General features: G+C 41.2%; 1 protein-coding gene across 2 annotated transcripts; it reads left to right on the top strand.

Moving 5' to 3' along the window:
* Positions 1-19339: 19339 nt before the first annotated feature.
* lgals3b (lectin, galactoside binding soluble 3b) lies at positions 19340-22769 on the top strand. 2 transcript variants are annotated; one of them, XM_018764143.2, is made up of 6 exons: positions 19340-19495; positions 20659-20669; positions 21012-21254; positions 21791-21879; positions 22202-22370; positions 22547-22769. In XM_018764143.2, exons 2-6 carry the CDS (start codon positions 20664-20666, stop codon positions 22703-22705), a joined length of 666 nt encoding a protein of 221 aa, XP_018619659.1. In that variant the 5' UTR covers positions 19340-19495; positions 20659-20663; the 3' UTR covers positions 22706-22769. The 2 variants fall into 2 exon arrangements, with proteins under 2 accessions (XP_018619659.1, XP_018619660.1); XM_018764144.2 differs by lacking the exon at positions 19340-19495 and adding an exon at positions 19513-19628.
* Positions 22770-22975: the final 206 nt, after the last annotated feature.

Raw genomic sequence — 22975 nt, 5'->3', positions numbered from 1 at the left:
TAACATGTTGTTCAAGTGACTAGTGCAGACTTTTGTATGTGGCGGGGGGCAGCCAACTGTGCCAGGAGATGGGTGTACGGATGGTCTGGGGGTTCATGCTGTTGAGGATTCTCGCAGCCTGAGGGAAAAGGCTGTTGCATACTCTGGAGGAGGTGGTACAGATACTTTGGTATCTTCTGCCAGACTCTGTTGGCGGGGTCAGTTGTGATGCTGTGGGCCTTGCGGCTGTACTGTATGTGGCTCTGTATAGAGGGGAGGGGGCACCGATGATCCTTCCAGTAATGTTCACTATCCCTTGTAGGGACTTCCGATCAGAGACCTTGCAGTTCCCATATCAGGCAGGGATGCTGTTAGTCAGTACTCTCTCTGTGGTACCTCTGTAGAAGGTAGTGAGGACAGATGGAAGAAGGCTTGCCTTCATCAGTCAAGGCAGGAAGTGGATGTACTCCTGGGCTCTTTTGGTGAGAGCTGATGTGTGTGAGGACCAGGTGAGGTCCTCAGCAATGTGCACTCACATGATGAATAAATGTAATTGTAGTAGACCTGCGTTTCCATGCCCAGCCCTAAGTTGCCAGTAAAGTCTATCCAAAAGGTATGCAACAGTCTTCATTAAAGGCTGCAATTAATAAATGAGCTTTTTAGTCCTGTAATGCTGCTATTAAATTTAGCTCACACTTTTTTCCGAAACAATTTACAGTGTTAATCAGCCTACAGTTATTTACCCATTTAGACAGCTGCATAATTTTTACTGGGGAAATTTAGATAAAGTACCTTGCTTAGGGGTACTATAGCCAGAGGTGAGATTTTGACCTGTGACCTTTGGGTGCAAAGGCAGCAGCTCGAATCACTACACCACAAGCTGTCCCCACAGAGGTGCTGACCCTGAAAGAGCTTGAACCCCCTAGCCCAGAGGAGCACGGTTATTGTGTGCATGGTAAAGACACCGTTGTGCTGACTTGTCATACTGCAGGGCAATAACTGTAGGAGAAACCCTAGTATCACAGCTTGTATGGGTTCAGAAAGAGCTCCTGATCTCACATGCGTGTTCTCAGAAAGGAACACTTCCTGTTCAAGAAGTTTGTTCAAGGTTCTTCTCTTTCTCCTCATTGTTTATTAACACAAGACCCGCTTCAAACAAACCACTGCACTACTGCTGTTTTTCAGTCCCCAATATGGCCTTCTTATCCCTCCAATTACTATACTATACTGCTATACTATACTACTATACTATATTACCATCTCTCCCAGATTCCTGTGTTCTCTAACATTGCAACATCAATACTGGCGTTCAAAAGTTTATTATCACCCAGAAATGTTCATGTTTTTAAAAGAATTGATACTTTTTTATCAAGACACCATTAAACTCATTTAAAAATATGGCCAAGACATCATTACTAATGTTGCAAACAGCTATTACTGCTTAATGTGCCAGACTACTCTGGTGGTGCAGTGCGTCTGGCCTGTGCCTGCTTTCTGGTGAGTCTGGGGTTTGGGTTCCGCTTAGGGTGCCTTGCGACGGACTGGCGTCCCGTCTTGGGTGTGTCCCCTCCCCGTCTATAGCCTTGTGCCCTGTGTTGCTGGGTTAGGCTCCAGCTTGCTGCAACCTCCTTGTGACAAGCAGTTTCTGTGTGTGTGTGTGTGTGTGTGTGTGTGTGTGTCTGTCTGTCTGTGTCTGTGCCAGACTACCAAGAAACTGAAGATTTCATACGAAGGTCTAGACTACTGTCTTCAGAGAAAAGGGCTATCTGGCTCTAACCAGTATAGAAAAGAAGCAGAAGGCCCAGATGCACAGCTGTACAAAAGGATAACTACATCAGAGTCTTGAGTTTGAGAAACAGATGCCTTACAGGTCCACAGTTGGCTGCTTCCTTAAACAAACAAACCAAACAGTGGTGTCTTTGGTAATAATGAAAAACAATCCAGGATTCTTGCTTTAGAGGCAGAGTTTCAAAGAAAAAGCAATATCTGAAACTGGCAAATAAAAAGGAAAGGTTAAAATGGGCAACAAAAAAAAGCACAGACATTGAATGGTGGATGACTGGAAGAGAATATTATGTGTTGGGATCAAGTAAGAGAAAAAATGTGAGATACAGAGCAAATGAAAGGATGCTGGAGGAGAGATGGATGCCTTCTGCCAAATGCGGCAGAAGAAGTGTCATGGTATGGAGCTGCTTTGGTGCTGGCAATGTGAAAGATTTACATAGAGTGCCAGGAATAATGAGCCACAAATGTCACCATGCTATTTTATAGGTTGTCATCTCTTGCGACAGCCTTTGATTGGTGCAAATGTCATCCTGCAGCATACATGTAAGCTATGCGAAACCTATTTGGTGAAGAAATGGGAAGCCGAACAGATCTTGGATGTACTGGCCACCACAATGGAGGATTATTTCATGAATGTAAAGTTTTAGGCATACAACAGGTACGTGAACTATCATGTTGTCAAAGACTGTCATTGTACACTGTAAAGATCAGTTTAATGTTACCTTGGTTAATAAAAATATCATTTTTTTTTAACATGAACATTTCTGGGTGATTCTGAACTTTTGAATACCACTGTACATCATACAGTACATGTTACAGCTTACAGACTTGTGCTTTGAAGTATGAACTGAATATGGCTGACTTTAGGGAGAGGCGTGTACCAGTGTGCCTGGAAATGAATCTAAGCTTTTTATAAAAGGATGGAGGAAACCATTTGAACAGTTTCTCTTAGCTGGTTTCGTTCCCAAGATAAGATTATTGAAAGTGTTACTGCTTTGGCCTGCAGGATTCGTCTTGTTGACACATCCTGTTTCTTCCTCTCTTTGAGGACATGAGGGCTTCTGAGTTAGATTTATGTTACATTTACATTTATTCATTTATTCATTTAGCAGATGCTTTTCTCCAAAGTAACATACATCTCATAGAAAAGACAATGTGTTCATTACATTACGGGAAAGAGAGACATAGATACAGAGGCATGATTCTAAAGTACAGTTAGCTTGTTTCTTTCACCATATGAACCAATGTTCATCACACGAGTATCTGCATAAAACTCAGGATATCGATGATTCCTGATCACCTTCCTACCTTCCTAATGAGTTGCCTTAATTTTCAGTGAACTTCTTCAATTAAGTAGTTTTTGCCCTCATGCAAACCCATCATGAAAGAGTGTACTTATTACATTAGACTTCAGATGGTTAGGCAGCAGTGGCCTGAGCCTTGAACTGAGAGTCCATGCAATGTCACAAAGCTGAAATAACTTAAAATGTGAGAAGCTTCTACAGGAAAAAAGAAAACCTTTGTAAAAAGAATTCATATAAATGTTGTCACCCAGCCTTGTCAGTATTAAAAACTTAGAAATAAAATGAGGGGTTCCTTTCTAACTCAGATTTTACAGTTTTGGATTCCTGCATTCTGGAGTGTAAAGCTCTTTACTGAATAGATTCAGTATGTCTTTACTAATTGTTAACAGCTTTTTTTCACATTCAAGAAGTAAGAGAAATAAAAGCAACATGACTATTTCTTCTCAAAGACTCATTTCATTAAATAGCCCTATGCGCAGATATGCAACACATATATTTCCTGTACAACTGGCCATACAGTATATCTTACCATATTAACCTAGAGAACAATATTGCATCATCAACAAGACCTCAGCTGCCACCAAACAGAACTTGAAATGAGTCTGATTCACCTAAATCAATGAAACCTATGGCATTAAGCTGCACGTGATGAGGGTTCATAATGTATTCTAAATATTATGTTGTATTGGGAAACCATTGACGAGGATTGTCATTCTCGTTTGGGCCTTCACAGTCATGGCCGGCGATGCAAACCACCGTGAAGTGGACAAAACCAAGGCGCAATTCCATGGTCTTTCTAGACTGATGGATGCCAATGACATTGGGAAACCAGCAAAGGCAACTCACTGTTTTAATAGTGATTTAATAGAAGATGTTAACATTGCTTTGCTCTGTAAATGCAACTAAAAAGCACTCTTCTCAGCAATATAGACAAGCTTAACTCTGCCTGATGGCATCCCACCATCCCACATTAGCTTTGGGGAATTTTCATTTGCCTAATGGGTTTCAAATCCACCCCTGTGGCAACAACTCTCCAGTTAGGTTACGTATTTAATTCCATGGTCCAGCTTCCAGTGTCCTTATTTTTTCCCCTGCAAGAATGCCAGCCTTCCTCCCCCCTCACACATGTGACCGAAACAGAGAAATGACAGGGTGAAAGCAAGTACTGGATCCATGGGCTCTCCTGGACCCATGTGCTGACGCCATGGGGATGAGATCATAGACTTGGGAGGAGACAAACACATCCTCTGGACAGGTCCCAAAACCCTTTTCTGCTCTCCCTGGGTGTTGCGGCTCTAAGCCCACTCACTCACATGTACTGTAGCTCCTCTGTGCCACTCCTCAGCTCTTGAAAAGCTCCCCCATGTCCAGTCCAAACAGGTTTTCATCAGTTTAGATTAATCTGAAAATAACTGTAATTTTCATAAGGTCCTTAAAAACTACATTCAGTTTCCTTCCAACATAAAGCACTCAGTCCAACTTTTAACTGCGGCACCAGTTGGAATTATAGGAAATGTGGTACGGAAATACTCCCCTGTAAAGACAAGCAAGAAGAGTTTGGAACCTAAGTTATTTTAATCCCAAGCAGTATGTTTATAAAATGAAAAGAAATCATTAGTGAAAGTAAAATACTGATGGAAACCACAAATACAAAAACTCTGAAATTATTTTACGCTAACACTAGGCTATAAAGGTTTGGTTTATAGGTAAATCATACAGATATTATAGGTGAAAAATAAAAACTTCCAAAGATTCACTGAAGGGGTGTGGTGGTGCAGTGGGTTGGACCACAGTCCTGCTTTCCAGTGGGTCTGGGGTTCGAGTCCCGCTTGGGGTGCCTTGCGATGGACTGGCATCCCGTCCTGGGTGTGTCCCCTCCCCCTCCGGCCTTACGCCCTGTGTTACCGGGTAGGCTCCGGTTCCCCGCGACCCTGTATGGGATGAGCGGTTCTGAAAATACGTGTGTGTATTCACTGAAAAAAGTTTTAAATGAAACATACTAAGCAACTTAAATGTCTTCTCTTGGTTTTATTGCACACACACTGCCTGAAACCGTTTGTTCCAAGCAGTGTCGTAGGAAACTGGAGCCTAACCAGGCAAAACGCAAGGCTGGAGGGGGAGGGGACACACCCTGGATGAGACACCAGTCCGCTGCAAGGCACCCAAGCAGGACTCGAACCCCAGACCCACCAGAGAGCGGGACCTGGCCAAGCCCGCCACTCCACCATTCCCCCTCTGGTTTTATTACAATATATATAATTTCTCATTTGCATAGCCAATTTTGAATGGGTAAGAGTATGAAGAGGGTTTGAACGACATTCTACATGCACTAAAGTTCAATTTGTTTCTGCTGTAAGTGGTCTACAGCACTTTTTCTCCTCTTGTGCGTAATTTTTTACACAACACTACCTGCTGTCCATGACAGCTTCACTACACTCTTCATCTTTGGGTCGCTGTAACAACATGTTTCATGGAAGCTGTTCCTTCTCTCCAAAATGGTGACTACAATAAACAGCAGAAATGTTAGTCAGATACTTTCCCAAAAATCACAGGAAGTCTGGCAACTGAATGAGTAATCACCCTGTTGCAAGGCTGAATTCCTGTCATCTATACTGTCCAAAAATAGGTTATGTTACCAAAAGTATAAGTGCACACATGTGTAGCCTGCTTGTATCGTATTGGCTATATTACTACTAATGTTCTGTACATACTGTAGTTTATGTCCCTGACCAGAGTGACTGACAGTCACTTACTATACAGGTTCGTATATTAAGCTGCTCACACACATTTATTAAGGAGAGTACCTTGTTCAAGGGTACTACACTGGTAGTGTGGATTAGAAGTACTCTACTGCATAAATACTGTATTTGGAAGTTTCTCATTTAATAACAGGTGTGTGCTGAATGCAAAAAGACGGCACCTTCGTAAAGATTAAAAGAGAAGTGATAATATAAAAATTCGGTGGCGTAAAATTTTGTCAGGGGGCAAAAATTCGGTATTTATAGTATAATACTGAATGAATGAACAGTATACATAGGTAGTGCTCAACTTATTTGAACAGTTTGAACAGTGTGGGGAATGCCACCTCTCCCTACACCAGCGTAAGGACATCCCACAGTGTTTATGTTTCAGAGTTTACCCCCACAACAGTTACAATACAAAGGCATCACACACAGACACTAATGTGTACAAACACACAGATATACACACCAACTCAGACTCACAAAGTACACATACACTCCACAATAGATATGTGCACAGATACATACAGTTGTCATGCCAACACAAACACACGCATAAATGCGTACGTGCTACATAAACACAGACTTTAGTTGCTTTGTTATCTTTAATATCAGTCCATGTGCAGTGAGATGTTCTGTCTATAAACCTCCCATGCTGTACTGAAGGTGTGCAAATATAATACCCTTGACAGTTTACGCTATGTCTTGGGAGACATACAGGAATATAGGTGCACTTAGTAATTTTTACTGTCGTGCAAGCTGTGCACACACTTCTGACTTAGAGATAGCTGCAAAAGGCACACGCGCACAATTTTATGTCTAATGCTTTGTAGCATGACATTAATGTCATTAGAGCAAGAACACCAGTGTTTTCAGTGAGGACTCCTGAATGGTTACTGGAGGATTACTGGATGGTTGCTGGAGGTTCTGTCACCTTTAGAGGGAGAGAGTCCACTCAGCATATCAATAAGAGGATGTACAGTATAGGTGTGCAGCGCAGCCATGCACACTCAGCTAGAAAAAACAATGACCTTGTCCAGAGCCTGCAGCAAAGGGGCCTAGCAGCCATGAAACTCAGGTCCTGTCCCATTATCCTTCTGCTTGCCATGCTCCCCAGGCCCTATTCTGTGTGAACAATTAAAAATGATGTGTATGTTCCCAGCAAGCCCACATATGACCCCTGGTAAAATAGGTGTGTCCCGTGGGTCCTCCGGGTCCTCTGGGTGCCCCAGCGCTGAACTGCAGAGCAGCAAGGAGAGCACCCAGGGGGTATTACTGTGCATGCAGCCAGAGACTGAACACACAACGTCAGCAGCAGTGAGAGCAGAGAGCGGTGACATGGGGTGATGGAGATGCAAAGTGCCCATCAGGGGCAGGTGAGGCCCTTTCCTTTACACATGATTTGTCTCCTCCTCTGCCTGAGACAGTTGTCAAATTTCACATGGTCCACAGCAGCGCTGAAATTTCAGTGGTTCTTTCTTTGCACCAGTTCAAGTATTTCCTATCTCCAACATGATAATAGGGATAACAGCGCTATGGCTGTATTTCAGTATCTTCAGGTAAATAAAGACATTCATTAAAGTAAATATTCACGCATATGATGCCTCCACTAACATCACACACGTGTTCTGTTCCATTTTTGCTTTAGTTTTGTGTATAGCAGGGCGTTCTGAGCACCCTAGCACTTACCTGGATTCTTACTCTAAGTTGAGCTCATATTCAGCTTTCCAGTATATTTCAGTTTATACTTAAAACTTTGTTTTATTCCATATAAAATTAAAATCTTGTACATTTTGCTAATTCTGCCCAGTAGCCTATATACAGTATAGCCTATAGTATATACAAAAAAAGCATGAAAACTTTACTTTCACTATTTCTCAGTGAAACCATTATGTATCTTTTTCTGTGTATAATGGCAAAAAGAAGAAATTTTCCCCACATCCCTACTAGACCCACAGTACTTGTATAGTGATAATAAAAGCATAGCCATCATTAATGTATTTTCATGTCTATAAACTAAGACCCCCTCACTGCATTATAGATGGCTGCTAAATGCTGTTGACTTCCTCTTTAAAGTGCATCTTACATGACTGAGAGCCCATGACATGATTCATCCTCTCGGTTTGTCTTGGAACAGGATGTGCTGTTTGCGCAGACACAAATATGCAGTCCAGGCCGAGCCCTTATGTAGGGCCAGAAGCAGCAGGGTAAATACACCATATTCCGCTGTGCTCATATACTCATGAGAAGCAGAGGGAACATTTAGAATAAGATGATGAAAATAACACTCTTTTGCTGCTGAATTACTGAGACTATTTCATTTGATACACCAGCCTGTAGCTTGTTATTCACTGACTTGTATCCAACACTACATTTACTGTAATCCATTTAGCAGTCACTTTTCTCCAAAGCAACATATATCTCCGAGAATACAGAACAAAAAACCTTTATGCTTCTGATTTTGGGAAGCAGTCTGGTTGGGGAGTAGTGGATGATCAAGTCTTGTAGATATGTGAGAGCAGTTATGTTGATCCTTTTGTAGGCCATAGCCAGGGTCTTAAATTTGATCCGGGCAGTTACAGGAAGCCAATGCAGAGAGGTGAGGAGAGGAGATAAGTGGAAATGCCTCAGTAAGTCAAGCACAACTTGGGCAGCAGCATTCTGTATCAGCTGTAGAAGTTTGATGGCAGTAACAGGAAGGCCAGACGAGAGAGTTGCAGTAGTCCAGACGGGATGTCACCATGGCCTGCACAAGTAGTTGGGCAGAGTCTGTTGTGAGGTAAGGACGGATCCTGCAGATGTTATGTAGGATGTATCTGCAGGTCTGGGTTGTGGCTTTGATGTGCTGAGGGAAAGATAGACTTGAGTCAGTCATCACTCCCAGACTCTTAGCTTAGGAGGTAGGCAAAATGAGTGAGCTGTCCAGTTTGATCGAGAGATCATGGCATGAAGACAGACCAGTGGTTAGGTTGAGTTGTAGGTGGTGATCAGACATCTAGGCAGAAATTTCCAACAGGCAGGCAGCAGTGTGGGAGGAAATGTCTGATGCTCCAGGCAGAAAGAAGAGCTAGGTGTCATCAATGTAACAGTAGTAGAAGAAGTATAATAATGCTGAAGGCCTGTTACTTTTCCCAGATCCCCCTGCTATGTTCCCCAGATGAACAATGAGCTCAGATGAACAATGAGCTCAGAACTGGCTGTGTACCCCCATAATCCCCCCACACAAAGACACACACTTAAACACATTAATGTGCAGCAGTAGAGACACTTGTATGCCTACATACACACACTAAAAAAAGGCGCACAGGCACAAATTCATGTGGGACAAAACAAATACACATGTACACACTGTACACATTCATATACTCTGCACATAAGCTCTCAGAAAGTTGTACGCTCATTTGAGCCTAAACAAACACACTCACAGCCCTACTTTTATATACACTGGTACACAGAGCTCCTCTACTGGTTCTTTATTCAGTTCTGCCCATCAAATTGCTGCCATTGTTTATGTCTGACAGCTTCCTTGTGTGTCTGTATTGATGCATGAATATTTCTCATTCATATGTCGAACCACAAGGCTTACTGCTGAGCTGTTGAACCTTTCAAAGTCCATTGACATTGTCCCCCCCAAACTATAGTCTGCCATAACAAGACATCTTAATGTTATGAGTTTTCCTTGGCTTTGCTTTGACACACACGAAATCCTAGTGTCTTGTGCATAAGCAGATTTGTGGTGTGACACAATAAACATGTGTTACAAGCCATGTTGGAAACTCATGGCTCATTGAGTGTGAGGTCAAAATGTACCTAGATGCTCTTTCAGGTCAACCTGCTGCACTTGGCTTTTGCTCCTTTCATTTCTTGCATAATTGCACCTATTGCTGAATGACATCCATCTTCAAGCGAGGACTCCCCTATACACATATCTTCCACATGTGACCCAACTGCAAAAATCGTCCTCGTTCTGGCGTAACTAAAATAACCACATGCCAGCGAGTGTCTTACCTTGTTGAAGCTGTCTGTGACTTACGCCACAGAGACAGAAGACCAGACTGAATGACACATGTGTGGAGTGACTCCTGGAATACTCAGTGTGGCCTGACTGCAGTCATAATAATGCATTGGTGTGTTTCAGCCCCATTCAATAACAATAGAACAAGTTGAATAAATAGACCATTTTGTTTCTTTTCTATCCAAGATGCACGTTTCGTTTCCAAATTGTGGGCTATTCATGGCTCTCCAGGCAGCTCAAATATGCTGAGATCCATGTTCTCCTGAGAGCTACTCTTAATTCTATTCTTTACACTCACTGTTGGTTTATTTTTACAGTGCTTCTGTTTCCACCATACAGTCCTTGTTTAACAAGGCCTCACAGTTAGGATTTTCTCCTTCAGGACATTTCTGTTTTTGGCAGCATACACGTATAGGGTCAACTATAACTAGTGGTTGACAGCAGGTGGCATAGTGGCTAGAAGTTCAAATCCCACCTCCACCTGTGCTACCCTTGAACAAGGTGCTTTATGCTGGATATAAAAGAGAGTGGACCATATGCTCGCCGAAAAACACAGCGCAACAATGGCTTCCAGTTCCTTACAGCTTTGACATGTCCTAGTGTCTGGAGGACACGCCCATGTGGAAAGACAGCAAAGGCTGTGGGCTGGTCATGTTTCATGTACCTCATCTGCTGTAACCCTGGGCCTCTGTCATTGGAATGGAGGATGTTGTGCCAGTGATTGCATTTGGCAGCATGACAGTTGTGTTGCTGGGCTGGTCCCAGAACTGCCAGTTCCTTCAGGCCTCTGTGCCACTTTCTCAGAGGAGCCATCGGAGACTAATCTGCTGAAGCGCGATTGTGTGATGCTATTCCAAAAACCAGTGGTGGTTCCTGTTTGCTAGGGCTGTGAAAGCCTGTGTGTGTGTGTGTGTGTGTGTATGTTTGTATGTATGTATGTGTGTGTGTGTGTGTGTGTGTGTGTGTGTGTGTGTGTGTGTGTGTGTGTGTGTGTGTGTGTGTGAGTTCATGCAGGATTAGTTTTCTATTCCAAAATTACAATTCCTTTTTGGTCAAATTCATTATGACAGTTGTTTTGTCTTGTGAACAGGACCTCAGTCAACATTTACCATGGTACTGAGCGTATTTGACTTGGTAAAGTAAGACAACTGTTCCCGTGTATGAATGGAGCTCCCAGGTCAACATTGCTTATCAGGACTTAGGGGCTGGTCCTAGGGTCCCACTGTCACCATAAATGATTATGTCATCAGAATAACCCACCTTTTTACAGGCCCACAGGGTCTCCAACTCATCAGTCTCCAGTGTGTATAACCAACAGTCCTCTCTATTAGCAACTTCATTGGAGACAGTAATCATGACAGTGGCTTCAGTCTGTATGTAATAGCAAAATGGAAAATAAACGAGTTCAAAACAGTTTTCAGTTTCACATGGTTCCCCTGTTTTCATAAACTCCACTTTATTTCGGTTTTGCTTGTAAGTAGTACAATGCTGGGGTTGTGGTGGCACAGAGGGTTTGGCTGGTGCCTGCTGTGTGGTAGGTCCAGGGTTCAAGTCCTGCTTGGAATGCCCTGCAATAGACTAGCATCCAATCCAGGGTGTTTTCCCTTTCCCTCTCAGCCTTGCACCCTGTGTTTCTGCAATAGACTCTAGCTTGCTGTGACCCTGCTCAGGACAAGCAGCTGTTGAGATTAGTTTGCTGGTTGGTATAATGCTGAGACCCATTAAAAGACCAATGTTTGAATTGCACCACATGTTGTAGCACCCTTGATCAAGGTTCTAACTCCTGAATTAATAGTGTAAAAAATACCTGACTGCATAAATGGGTGAATAATTGAAAATTGCTTAGTAAACAAACTTAATATTGCAAGTTGCTTTGAACATCAGCTACATTGATTAATGATTTCATTATCATACATTTTTTCTTTTTTCTTTTTGTTATGGTATATTAGATAATTCAACTGAATTCCTAAATAAACTAGTATTGCTGTATTTGCTCATTTAATTGTATTTGTAAATAATTTAGTACTGTATTTCTCTGAGCATCCCACATATCCATATTATATAGTAAGATGAAATGTGTCCTGAGCCAATGGCAGCAGTTCACAGAAAGACTGCATGGAGGTCAAGGCAATTCCATGTACATGGTAAAACTTTACTAGTATTACTATTAGCTGTACAGCAGAAATTTTCTTGTTGTAAATAAAGAATAATTTGGAATTGCAAAGCTAGTGAGGTATCAGAGTGTTACAGATTACAGACCTAAAGAACTTAACTGTAAAATGTGTCATTTAATAAATAAAATATATATATAAAAAAAGGAGAAAGGAGAAGCCTGATTTCAATAAACACATCAAATTTTCTCTCTTCCTTTCAGTTTGCCAGTTTAATTCCTTGCCATCTGAGGTAATGCGAGGTCATATTCATCACGTTTTATTCCTTCCTTTTACTGTGCTCCAAATGCACTTTGTCTCATGCCTGAGTATTAATTTTTTCCTTTTTATTCATCTTTTCCCAGGGGAGATCACTGGAGGATCATCCTCTTCCACACAAGCTATACTCATACATATACTCCCTGAGGCTATATGCACACACACACACACACGCACACACGCGCACACACGCGTACACAAAGGGCATTTACATTTTTACCTGTGGTAATGTACAGCTTGCGAAGACAAACCAGGGGAATCATTTAGACCAGCATCCAGACCACACTCTTTGCTACTGCAGGAGAATACAAACGTATTACATGAGTATCATGATAATTATCATGATAATACATGAGCATCAAACTAACTGTACTGAAGAATCACACATCTGCAGTTATATCTCTTTCTCCTATGATAATGCACAAATTGTATTTTCCATGAGATGTATATTGCTTTCCATGAGATATACGTTGCTTTGGAGAAAAGTATCTGCTAAAAGAATAAATGTAAATGTACTTTAAACCAAAATGGTTTGGGTTCTTTTACAACTGACAAAATCTTCCTCACTTGTCTTATACTTGTCTCAGGTAGCGGAATAGAGGGGTGTTGGATGAAGCCACCAACTAATGTTGACTCCACTTCCTGTGCAGTACAGGTATAAGTGTATGAAGGTCTATACTAAGTGCCTGCTGTGCTTAATGAGTCCAACACATCTCATGCAATCACTGTGGACCCCACTTTTGGCCCAATGTGCACACATAGCCCTATTGGTCTGTCCTGAACAAGCACTTCCAGTAGGGAGCTTCTACACAGGTATTGCATAACCAGCCTGTGCTCACTATGAATCTGCAAATGATCCATACATTTACATATTTATCAGATGCTTTTCTCCAAAGCAACTTCCAATGAACTCTATATAGTGTTATGAGCCTACAGGCTTTATTCACCAAGGTGAATGACACTGCTAGAGACACTGCCTAGAATGGGTCACTCATCCATACATCAGTGGAACACACTCTTTCAATCACTCACACACTATGGGGGCACCTGTCCAGCATGTCTTTGGACTGTAAGAGGAAATCAGAGCACCCAGAGGAAACCCATGCAGAAACAAGGAGAAGATGCAAACTCCACATGCATTGAGCAGGGACCAAACCCACGCTCTCTCACACCACCCAGGTGCTCTGAGACAGCAGCACTACTCGCTGTACCACCGTGCCTTCCATGTGACTTTTCTTAAGACAGGGTATGAGCAAAGAGTTCAAAAGCCGCACCTCAGTCCCATGGATAACGAACACTACCAAAACGTGTGTGAGTGTGGACACCAGAGTGTCTGCATGCTGCTCTTTCATGGCCTTTTTCCAGCCTGAAACCCAGTCGGCCTACCCAAACCATCACACTATGGATGTGTGAAGAATGTATGCGAGGGTTACTGTGACGTGTCAGCAGTCATGTTACATAGTGCTCTCATTGTCCACTTGGCATGTGAAGGCGGCAGGAAGGTCTGAGCGCTTGGTCAGACGCAGGGCCCAGCGAGAGATGGCTGCGCAGACACACGACCCCTTGAACGAGCTCCAAGGCAAACAGAGGTGGGCAGCAGGCTGGAGAGAGAGCGTTCTTTACTGGGAGCCGCCTGCCTGTGCACAAGAAGCTTTTGTGGAGCTCAGCGGAACATGGCAGCTCCTGGCTCGACCCCCAGCCCACAGTGATCAAGAGCTAAATGTGAGCTGAAAAGGTGGAGAAGAAGCACTGCTTTACCCTGCTTTCAGGCCAACAGAGATGTGTGGGAATGGTGTTGGAGTGTTTGAGCTGCCCCCTGCAGAGCTGAGCCACAGCTGATCAGAGTAACACAAGCATTTGTGTGTGTGTCTGTGTGTGTGTGTGTGTGTGTGTGTGTGTGTGTGTGCGCTCTCCTGTAGCCCCACATAGGAGCACACAGCACACTACCACACACAGCACAGGTACTTCTCTTATAAAAGCACTTTTGATACACTGGCAAATCATGCACAATACTACAGTTTCAACTTTGATCAAAATTTTTAATTTCCTTTCCCTTACTTTTAACTGCTATAAAGTCACTGGTAAGGTGGTATAAAGGCTAGATAAAGAATGCTGTTAAATGTGTACAGTATGTGAGAATTTTGTCATAAGAATTCAGTATTAGTCATTTAATCGTATTGTGTGGCTGTGGAACTGAACTTGTGACTGCAAGTGTGTGGGTTCAGCTTCCGAAAGATGTCCTGCTCTTGCAACCTTTCGATAAGTCACCCAAGAGTAGATTACAGCTGTGCATGGCAAGAAAAAGTAAGAAAATGCACAATGAAGTGTGAATTAGATAAAATAAATGAAATATTAGACACTAAAGTGAGAATGTGAGCCTGCATTTTTAGGTGCAGCATTCTGAGTCCAACATCTGGGAGCTAAAATGGATCAGAATGGTCTGAAATGGGCAGCGAATGGAAGCGCGCAGCAAGAGACCCAGTGGTCTTCCTGAGCACCCCTTGTTCGAAATAAAAGATAAAAGGTAAGTGCGCCACCTACTGCTGAGCCCATGCACTGCCATATGGAGTAAAGGGTGCCATCTTATTCTGTCCTCCTGGAGAACCTCATGAGGGACAAGAGCAAAGAAACAATGATACTCTGGCACCTGAGCTCGTACTAAATACTGAGGCAGAGTAAAAGCTGTGGGACTGTAGGGTACAGTGCAGTGTGCTTCAGTTGGAAACAAGACAGGAATTCCTGGGTGAAGAGCTGGTAGCGTAGCGCCTGCAGACCCAAGTTTCGCAGGTTTTAATCCCGCCTTTAGGTATAGAACCCAAAGAACTTACCCTTCAACAGAACCCTCCAGCTGTATAAATGGTAAATAAGTGTCAGTCACTTTGAAGAGAAGTGTTAGCTAAAAGAATACCTGTAAATCAGCACCTTTATGGCAACGTGGAGGAGAGTGGTGAGTCCGACTTGTGAAGCTTGTATGATGCTTTGGAGATTGTCTCCATGTGATTTATACTGGGCCTCAACGCCATGTGCATCGATTGGATTTGCAGACATCACCTGATTGTCATTCCAGGAGTACGGGGCTCCATCACACTCTTTTCATCTTGGTTTATTGAATTTGGAGAGATAGAATTTGACTGTGCCTTGGAAACAAACTACCTTTAGAGCTACTGAATCATGCAGACATGATTTGTGCAGTAAAATTTTTTATAGACAGATGTTACACTGTTTTATTACTCAGTTGCTTGGCTAAAGTGGAAGGCACACTGGCACAGTGGAAAACTCTGGTGAGGCACAGCTCCTGGGATGTACGTTGAGATGTGTGTTCAAACCAAGCTCAGTCTGTGTGGAGTTTGCACATTCTCCCCTTGTTTTACGTGGGTTTCTTCCAGGTGCTCTGGTTTCCTTCCACAGTCCCAAAGATATGGGTTTCAGGTGAGCTGGTAACTGTAAATTGCCCTTTGTGTGTGCGTGTGTGTGTGTGTGTGTGTGTGTGTGTGTGTGTGTGTGTGAGATGGACTGGCATCCCACTGAGGCTGTACCCTGCCTCGCACCCTGTATTCACAGAATAAGCTCTGGACCCTGGACTTGGACAAGTGATTTATGATAATGACTAAAGAGCTCAAAGCATAAAATGTACCACGGTATGTGAGTCAAATTGACACTGGTAGCACTGTACATACTAAAAATAACTTGATGCCATTGCACACATTATAAGAGTTTCCTTATGTTCATGCACAATATTGAAATCTAGATGCCACCAATATCTTTTATGTACAGCAGCACAGCACTTCATCTTAACAGTGTGTCATTTAGGTTCCTCCTGAGCTGTACAAATCTTTCATGAGTGATCAGAAAGTGTTTTGCAGGTTTATAAAAACAAAAACTCATCACTTAAGACAAAAATTCAGTCAGTTTCTACTAAGAGGTGTGCACCTCAAACCCACACACTTCTCTCTCCTTCCTGCACTGCTACAATTTTTCCAATCTTAACCCTACAATTTTAAATGTTTGCTTTCTCTCATGTAGAGACCTTCTTACCTACACTTTACAGCTCTAGAATGACTTAACAGTTGTATTATGAACATTTGCACAGTCACCAGAGTACTGTAGTGAAAGCTGCTCAGTGACTCAGTTCAGTTCAGACAGCATGAGCAGTATGTTTATATGAATTTATATATGTGTTTAAAACAACATACAACCTTAAACTCATTTTTTGACATTTTATTCAGAAAGCTTGGGTCTGCTGTAGGTCAGTAATAAAATACAACTACTGTATAAAAGAGTTAGAAATATTGTCCCGTTGCATCCTGAAGATGGAGACAAATAAGTGAAGTGAAATGCGTACTGTACGTACACATCAGGGCCTGGCTGAGCGCTGTCTGGAGGTGTCAGAAATACCCTGAGAATAATATGATTCATACATGAGTCACACATTGCCGCCTGGGGTGCGTTCACATTCCATCCCGTATTCAGTGGCAACTAACTGACAACATTTGTCACCTGTCTTCAGGTTTAACCTAAATTTTTAATGACTAAGGACAACAACATACAAACCTAAGACTGTAGGTTGCTTTGGTGGCAAGCATCAAATATTATTTGTACATAAATGAATGGTTGTTGTATTAGAACTGTGATCATTAGTCTCTTGGCGATGTCATGTTTCTAATCCTGTTTGTCATAAAGACTTCACCACTGTTTATTGTGTGGAACTCTTCCAATATGACATTTTTTGTTCTTTCATGTTTTGGGAAAGGAGCAGAATGGATAATTAAATAAAATTTGAAAAAATTAAGAGTTAAGTAAAATTAATTTAAGGACATTTTCAGCCACAGATAATCTTTAATGAGAGATCAGTTTAGAACTTTACAAACAACTGGATGCCTTTATTAGCTTTAGGCGGTAGGACTGCAGAGCGAGAACTGTATGGCTGCTGATTAAGAAGAGAACTGTGTGTAAATGTAAATGGAACACTGCACATGCCATCATTGTATGTATGATTATTAGAAAGAGATCCCAGTATCCCAGACCAAACTATTGAGTTGGACAATTTCAGACTAAGATTGATAATGTTCGAAAGTCATTATTTTTACTCCTCGAGTGCACTTTTGCCATTTTCTTTATACATGTCTGCTTTGGTAATATCACTTTGACTATGGTGCTTAAAAGTAGCAAAATATTTTCATTTATTCATTTGACTGGGGGTGCGGTGGCGCAGTGGGTTGGACCGCAGTCCTGCTCTCCGGTGGGTCTGGGGTTCGAGTCCCGCTTGGGGTGCCTTGTGGCGGACTGGCGTCCCGTCCTGGGTGTGTCCCCTTCCCCCTCCGGCCTTACGCCCTGTGTTGCCGGGTGGGCTCCGGTTCCCCGTGACCCCGTAAGGGACAAGCGGTTCTGAAAATGTGTGTGTGTGTGTGTGTGTATTCATTTGACAGACGCTCTTCTCCAAAGCAATGTACAACTCACAGTAAAATTTGACAAAAAAATATATCACCAGATATTTTTGTATTAAGCTGTAAGTTCCATATCTTCAGGCATGCAATAATTTTATTATTTCTGACATTAAGAGCAATATTGGAATACTGCTTTGTTTTAACTCATCTGAATTACTTATTCCTAAAGCTTTAAAGGACCTCAGCATATTTTAATGAACTGAACCATTAATTGTCTATATTCTCAATATAACTTATAAAATTGTTATATAACAACAGGCTAAAATCATGTGCATAAAAATACTGTCCTTATGTACTAAATTGTGAAAAATGAATACTATCCTATACACTGGAGCTTCGTCAGATACAGTGCCTAAATTAGTAAATATGTGTGTGTGTGCATGTTTGTTTTTCTGCACACATCCTATTTACAGAGTTTTCAAGATGGGAGCACAGAGCAGTTTTCTGTTTGTGAACTGGTTTTCCACAAACCTGAGGGTGTGTGTGGTCTGAGGGAGGGTGAGACGCCACTCCGAAAGATCATGGGAACACAGCAATCACTTTACATGTGGTAATGTTAATGGGGTGGGAGTGTTTTTAGGTATGACTAACTGCCTTGTGACTGTGAGGCCTCTGTGTGTGTGTGTGTGTGTGTGTCTGTATAGGTGTGTGGGTATGTGTTTGCTTGCTAGTCTAACAAGGGTAAACTTTATGTAGTAAATATTCTTTGTTGCTATTACACCACTGGTGAAAAAATAAATAAAAACAAATATAACTTAATGAACATATTCACAGTGTTGTGGTTTTATTAACTTACATTTCTCTTTTGCTTTATTATTGCTTTGCAAAGAGAAGCACTGTGTTAAACTGATGAAAAATGCATATACTGTACTAAATTGTTTTAAACAAATATTGTCAAACACCTTTTCAAGTGCTGGTTAAATCTATTTGAAGCAATTTTGTGTAAATGAAATGCATTTCAGTAAAAAGATTCTTTCACATAAATTAATGTCTCATTTTCAGCACAAGACAAATATGACATATTACTATTGTACTGTGTATTTGAGCACTTTCTGCTTTAAAGTCCATTGATAATCTCAGTTGATTTTAAGCCATCTAGACAGACGTTCCATAGGTTTCCGTAGCAACACATGGGTGTCAGAGTCTTTCAGAACGTCCTCTCATTTTGCTCAAGGCATATTGTCAAGGTGTTTGTGAGCGAAGTCAAATTCCTGATGTGTCCACACCCTCAAGTTACATAAGCAAAAATTCAACAACAGCTCTATCTTCTAAACGACATTACACATTTATAGTACCTTTTTTGTTGTCTTTGCAGTGCAGATGTGCTGCAGAAGATTTTACAAACTGTGTAAAGAGCCCTGGGAAACACTACTTTCTTTATTTACAGTATAGTATAATAATAATAATAATAATAATAATAATAATAATAATAATAATGCTTGTGAATCCCAAAATCTACAGTGCTGTGAAGGTGCTTTGTATGTTGAGTAAATATTCTCTGAATCTGATTAACTTTTTATGTCTTGTTATTCTTTCAAAAGCATGTTTGACTCATCTTGAGCTGTACCTTTAAAACAGGAATTTCTATGGGTGTGTTTTTCCAGTTCAGGAACAAGGAGTGGCCAAGAGCAAGAACAGTGTTTAAGTGTGGGCCCAGGTGTACATCCCTGTCCTCACTTGGACGTACTGTGCACAGCAGAGCTCCTCCAGCAGCCACAGCCAGGTCATAATCACTGCTCATCTCTTCAGCCCTTCATCTGCAGACGTTTTGTTCTACATCGGGGCTGTTTCTGTTCAGGTAACTTCACTTCCTCTTCTCAAAATACAAAGAGGCCCTTTGATTCTTGCATCGCGGTGTAAAGGAAACCAAGACAAGTGGTCTATTCTGAAGAGTAACGTCAGGAGCAAAAGTGAAACGGTGAATATTACTAGTAAGTGAAACATTGTTACATGAAGTCAGTCAGAGAAGCGCCACTTTTGCAGTTTATTGTGTTTATTTTATTTATTATTTTTACTTTGTTGCACTTTTTATGTTTCACGGTGACACTTTAGTTAGCTTTTGGAAAAAGAACACAGAATTTAACAGATTTACTGGTGTAATACGTGTAACACAGGAATTATGTTTGCAGATGTGTGTGGATCTTTGAATAATCACCACTATGAGAAGCGAAGACACACATTGATGCTTTGCAGTATAAAAACATAGGCATGAATTCCACAGTTGTACATGTATTTAAATAAGCTTTATTTGAAATGTGCTATGAAATGTGTGAAATCTTTACAAGAAGCCAAAACTTTTCAAAGGACTTGGTTTGCCACCATCCAAGTAAAACTTCCTTTAATTTGTGATTTCAAGCGGAAAATCTGACTCACAGGTTGCCTTTATTGAAATGTGACAGTGTGTTTCTGAATCTGTAATAAAGGGCTGGAACACTGCAAACTCTGTTTTTATGGATAAAGGTTTTAATATGTCTTGAGAACACATTAAATAGTTGCGAGGATGGCTCTGGGCTGCACTATCGCCCACCCTCTTGTGCAATGACATCACACACTTTATGTCACAGGGAAGATGGTCGGGTGTGTTCATACCAGGTAATCCCTGCACAATCCAGCCAGAATACTTATATTCCTTGATGAAAAAGTGTGCATTGTCAGTGTTTTTTTTTTTTTTTTAAATTAAAAAGTTTTTGTCTCAGAAAGTTATTTTCCTTCTTTAGTAAAAATTATTCTCTAATATTATTCTCCTAGAGTTGTAACTCTTTACTTAATAAGCATACAATGCTTCACGTACTGATCACAGTTAAACAATGGATGAGATTTGAATACTTTGTTATTTTCAACATGCAGTCAAAAACTTGAAAATGTTAAATTCCTAAATTGAAAATGCAGTTAATCTATATCTATTATTGTGTCACTGAATGCAATATATTGTTAAATGTTTTTCCTTTTATTTTCTTTCAGATAAAATGGATGTAAGTATTTATATTTCTGCATTTAAACAAATCTTTCTAGCTTTCTTTAACCACAAGCATGCTTTCTTTTAATTTAGTGTAGTATTTCAAGCTTTTCATTGTAAATTCAAGTTTAGACAGATGTGTCCTCACATCCTCCTTCTTAAATAACGAGATGAAAGGTGAAACAGTTGTTTTTTGTTGGTATGAACTTCCATACATTTCTTTCTTCTTTAGGATCATGTAAGGGATAATTTCAGTCAACAATAAGATTTAATACAAAATCTCTATAATGATAGGAAACAAAGTGTGTACTGTATGTATGTTTGACCAAGTAGCTCAAGAATGGCTCCTTCCCCTCAGCTTTCAGATGCTCTTAGTGATGAGTCTGGCACTGGTCAGCAGCTGAACATGCAGCAGTCAGGAGGATCAGCCTGGCCCGGTCAACCCAACCAGCCAGCCTGGCCCGGTCAACCCAACCAACCAGCCTGGCCCGGTCAACCCACCCAGCCAGCCTGGCCCGGTCAACCCAACCAGCCAGCCTGGCCTGGTCAGCCAGCTGGACCTGGTCAGAACAACCCCGCACCATACTCTGGCCCACCCCTGGTGAGAGAAAGAACATATTTTCTTCTGTAATGTTAACCTTATACTCTTTTTCATATATAACTTCATGAGCAACTACTATGTAACCATCTGTGTTTCTGATGACTCAGTTATTAATGGGTGTGCTGAAATCTGACCACACTGCCAATTTTGTCTTTTATAATGAAATAAACTATATACACTACAAATACTATATATGTACTGCTCACTAAATGACTATAAAGTGAGTCAGGTGCACATAGACATATTTTAGGTGGAACTTTTGTACAGAACTTGGTGGTAAATTATGGAACAGGTGGCACCATATTAAGTGCACTGACACTAGTATAAGGTTAGTGTTTTACTTTCTAGAGCAAAAAATAAAAAACTTTCTTTGTAAGTGAAATATGTAAATAAAACCACCCTACCTAAGCACAGAGATCCCTAGAGGTAAATACAGTATATATAAAATGCATTACATGTGAAACAGGTCGGGGATTTGGGAAGATATGGTTATCGGTCTTTTCCATGTATGACACACTGCATGTTTCTCCCCACAGACAGTACCATATGACCTGACCCTACCAAAAGGATGCTATGACAAAATGTTGATCACCATCGATGGACAGTTCAAACCTAATGCCAAAATGTCAGTACACAACATGCCTTTCAGTATATTTCTGGGTCACAACAATTTAAGATGATACATATTACTAAAACATGCTGTTAAAGTGTCTGCTCTAAAATTTCTGACAATGCATATGTCAGCAGGCTTGCAGAGATCATATAAAATATGAAAATCAATAAGAACAATTCAGGAATTAGGAAAATTCTGCAGTGCATATATTGCATTTGTTAGGAGATTACTGGCATTTTTATCAGAAATACATTGTTTTTTGGCATTTAGACGAAACAAAATTCATGCCAAATGTTTGATGTGAACACAATGCCATTGATATTTCTTTCTTCAGGATGACAGTCAACCTTTGCCGGGGAAACGACATCGCCATGCACTTCAATCCTCGCTTCAATGATAATGGAAAGCCATCAGTTGTGCGCAACAGCTTGGTGCGAGACAGGTGGGGCAAAGAAGAGAGGGATATGAAAAACTTTCCCTTTGTCCAAGGAGACAACTTTCTGGTGAGTGTAACACACGCCTCTCCATGGTATCATGGCCATCACACTTACACAAGGCATAGAGGTCATGATTATGATATTTCTTCCAAACAGTATTCGGTAAATTGTTTTAAATGAATATGATTTTAAAGCATAATTTTGTGTTTGTTGTTCCTTGTGTGTCCATGGTTCCTTCACAGCTGAAGATCCTGTGCACCTCTACTGACTTCAAGGTTGCAGTGAATGAGAAGCACTTCCTGGAGTTCTGCCATCGAATCCAGGACCTCAACACAATTACCCAGCTTGGCATCTATAATGACGTCACCCTCAGATCTGTCACTGTGGAAACTCTCCTTTAATTCCATTTTATATCTCAACTTGCTTATAGCACTTACTGTGTTGAAAAATTGCAAATGCAAAAAATATAAATTGGCTTTTTGAAAGAATCTGTTTTTATTTTTAAATTTCATTTATTTTTATGGTTTTCTCACCATTTCCATATTAAATATCAGGTGACAGTTGGCCTCAGCTTCAGTTTTCTAGTAGCTATTTCTGGCCAACAGTGGGGGCATGGTGGTGCAGTGGGTTGGACCGGGTCCTGCTCTCTGGTGGGTCTGGGGTTTGAGTCC

This window comes from Scleropages formosus, chromosome 15 (genome assembly GCF_900964775.1).
Source record: "Scleropages formosus chromosome 15, fSclFor1.1, whole genome shotgun sequence".
Lineage (NCBI taxonomy): Eukaryota > Metazoa > Chordata > Actinopteri > Osteoglossiformes > Osteoglossidae > Scleropages > Scleropages formosus.
Note: the sequence above shows the minus strand (reverse complement) of the source record. Positions and strands in the feature narration are given on the sequence as shown.

What these genes read in the sequence shown, in the direction of transcription:
- lgals3b (XM_018764143.2), top strand. An exon ending in CATACTCTGGCCCACCCCTG is followed by an intron (nt 21,255 to 21,790) that starts GTGAGAGAAAGA and finishes TTCTCCCCACAG; the next exon opens with ACAGTACCATATGACCTGAC. An exon ending in TCCAAGGAGACAACTTTCTG is followed by an intron (nt 22,371 to 22,546) that starts GTGAGTGTAACA and finishes GTTCCTTCACAG; the next exon opens with CTGAAGATCCTGTGCACCTC.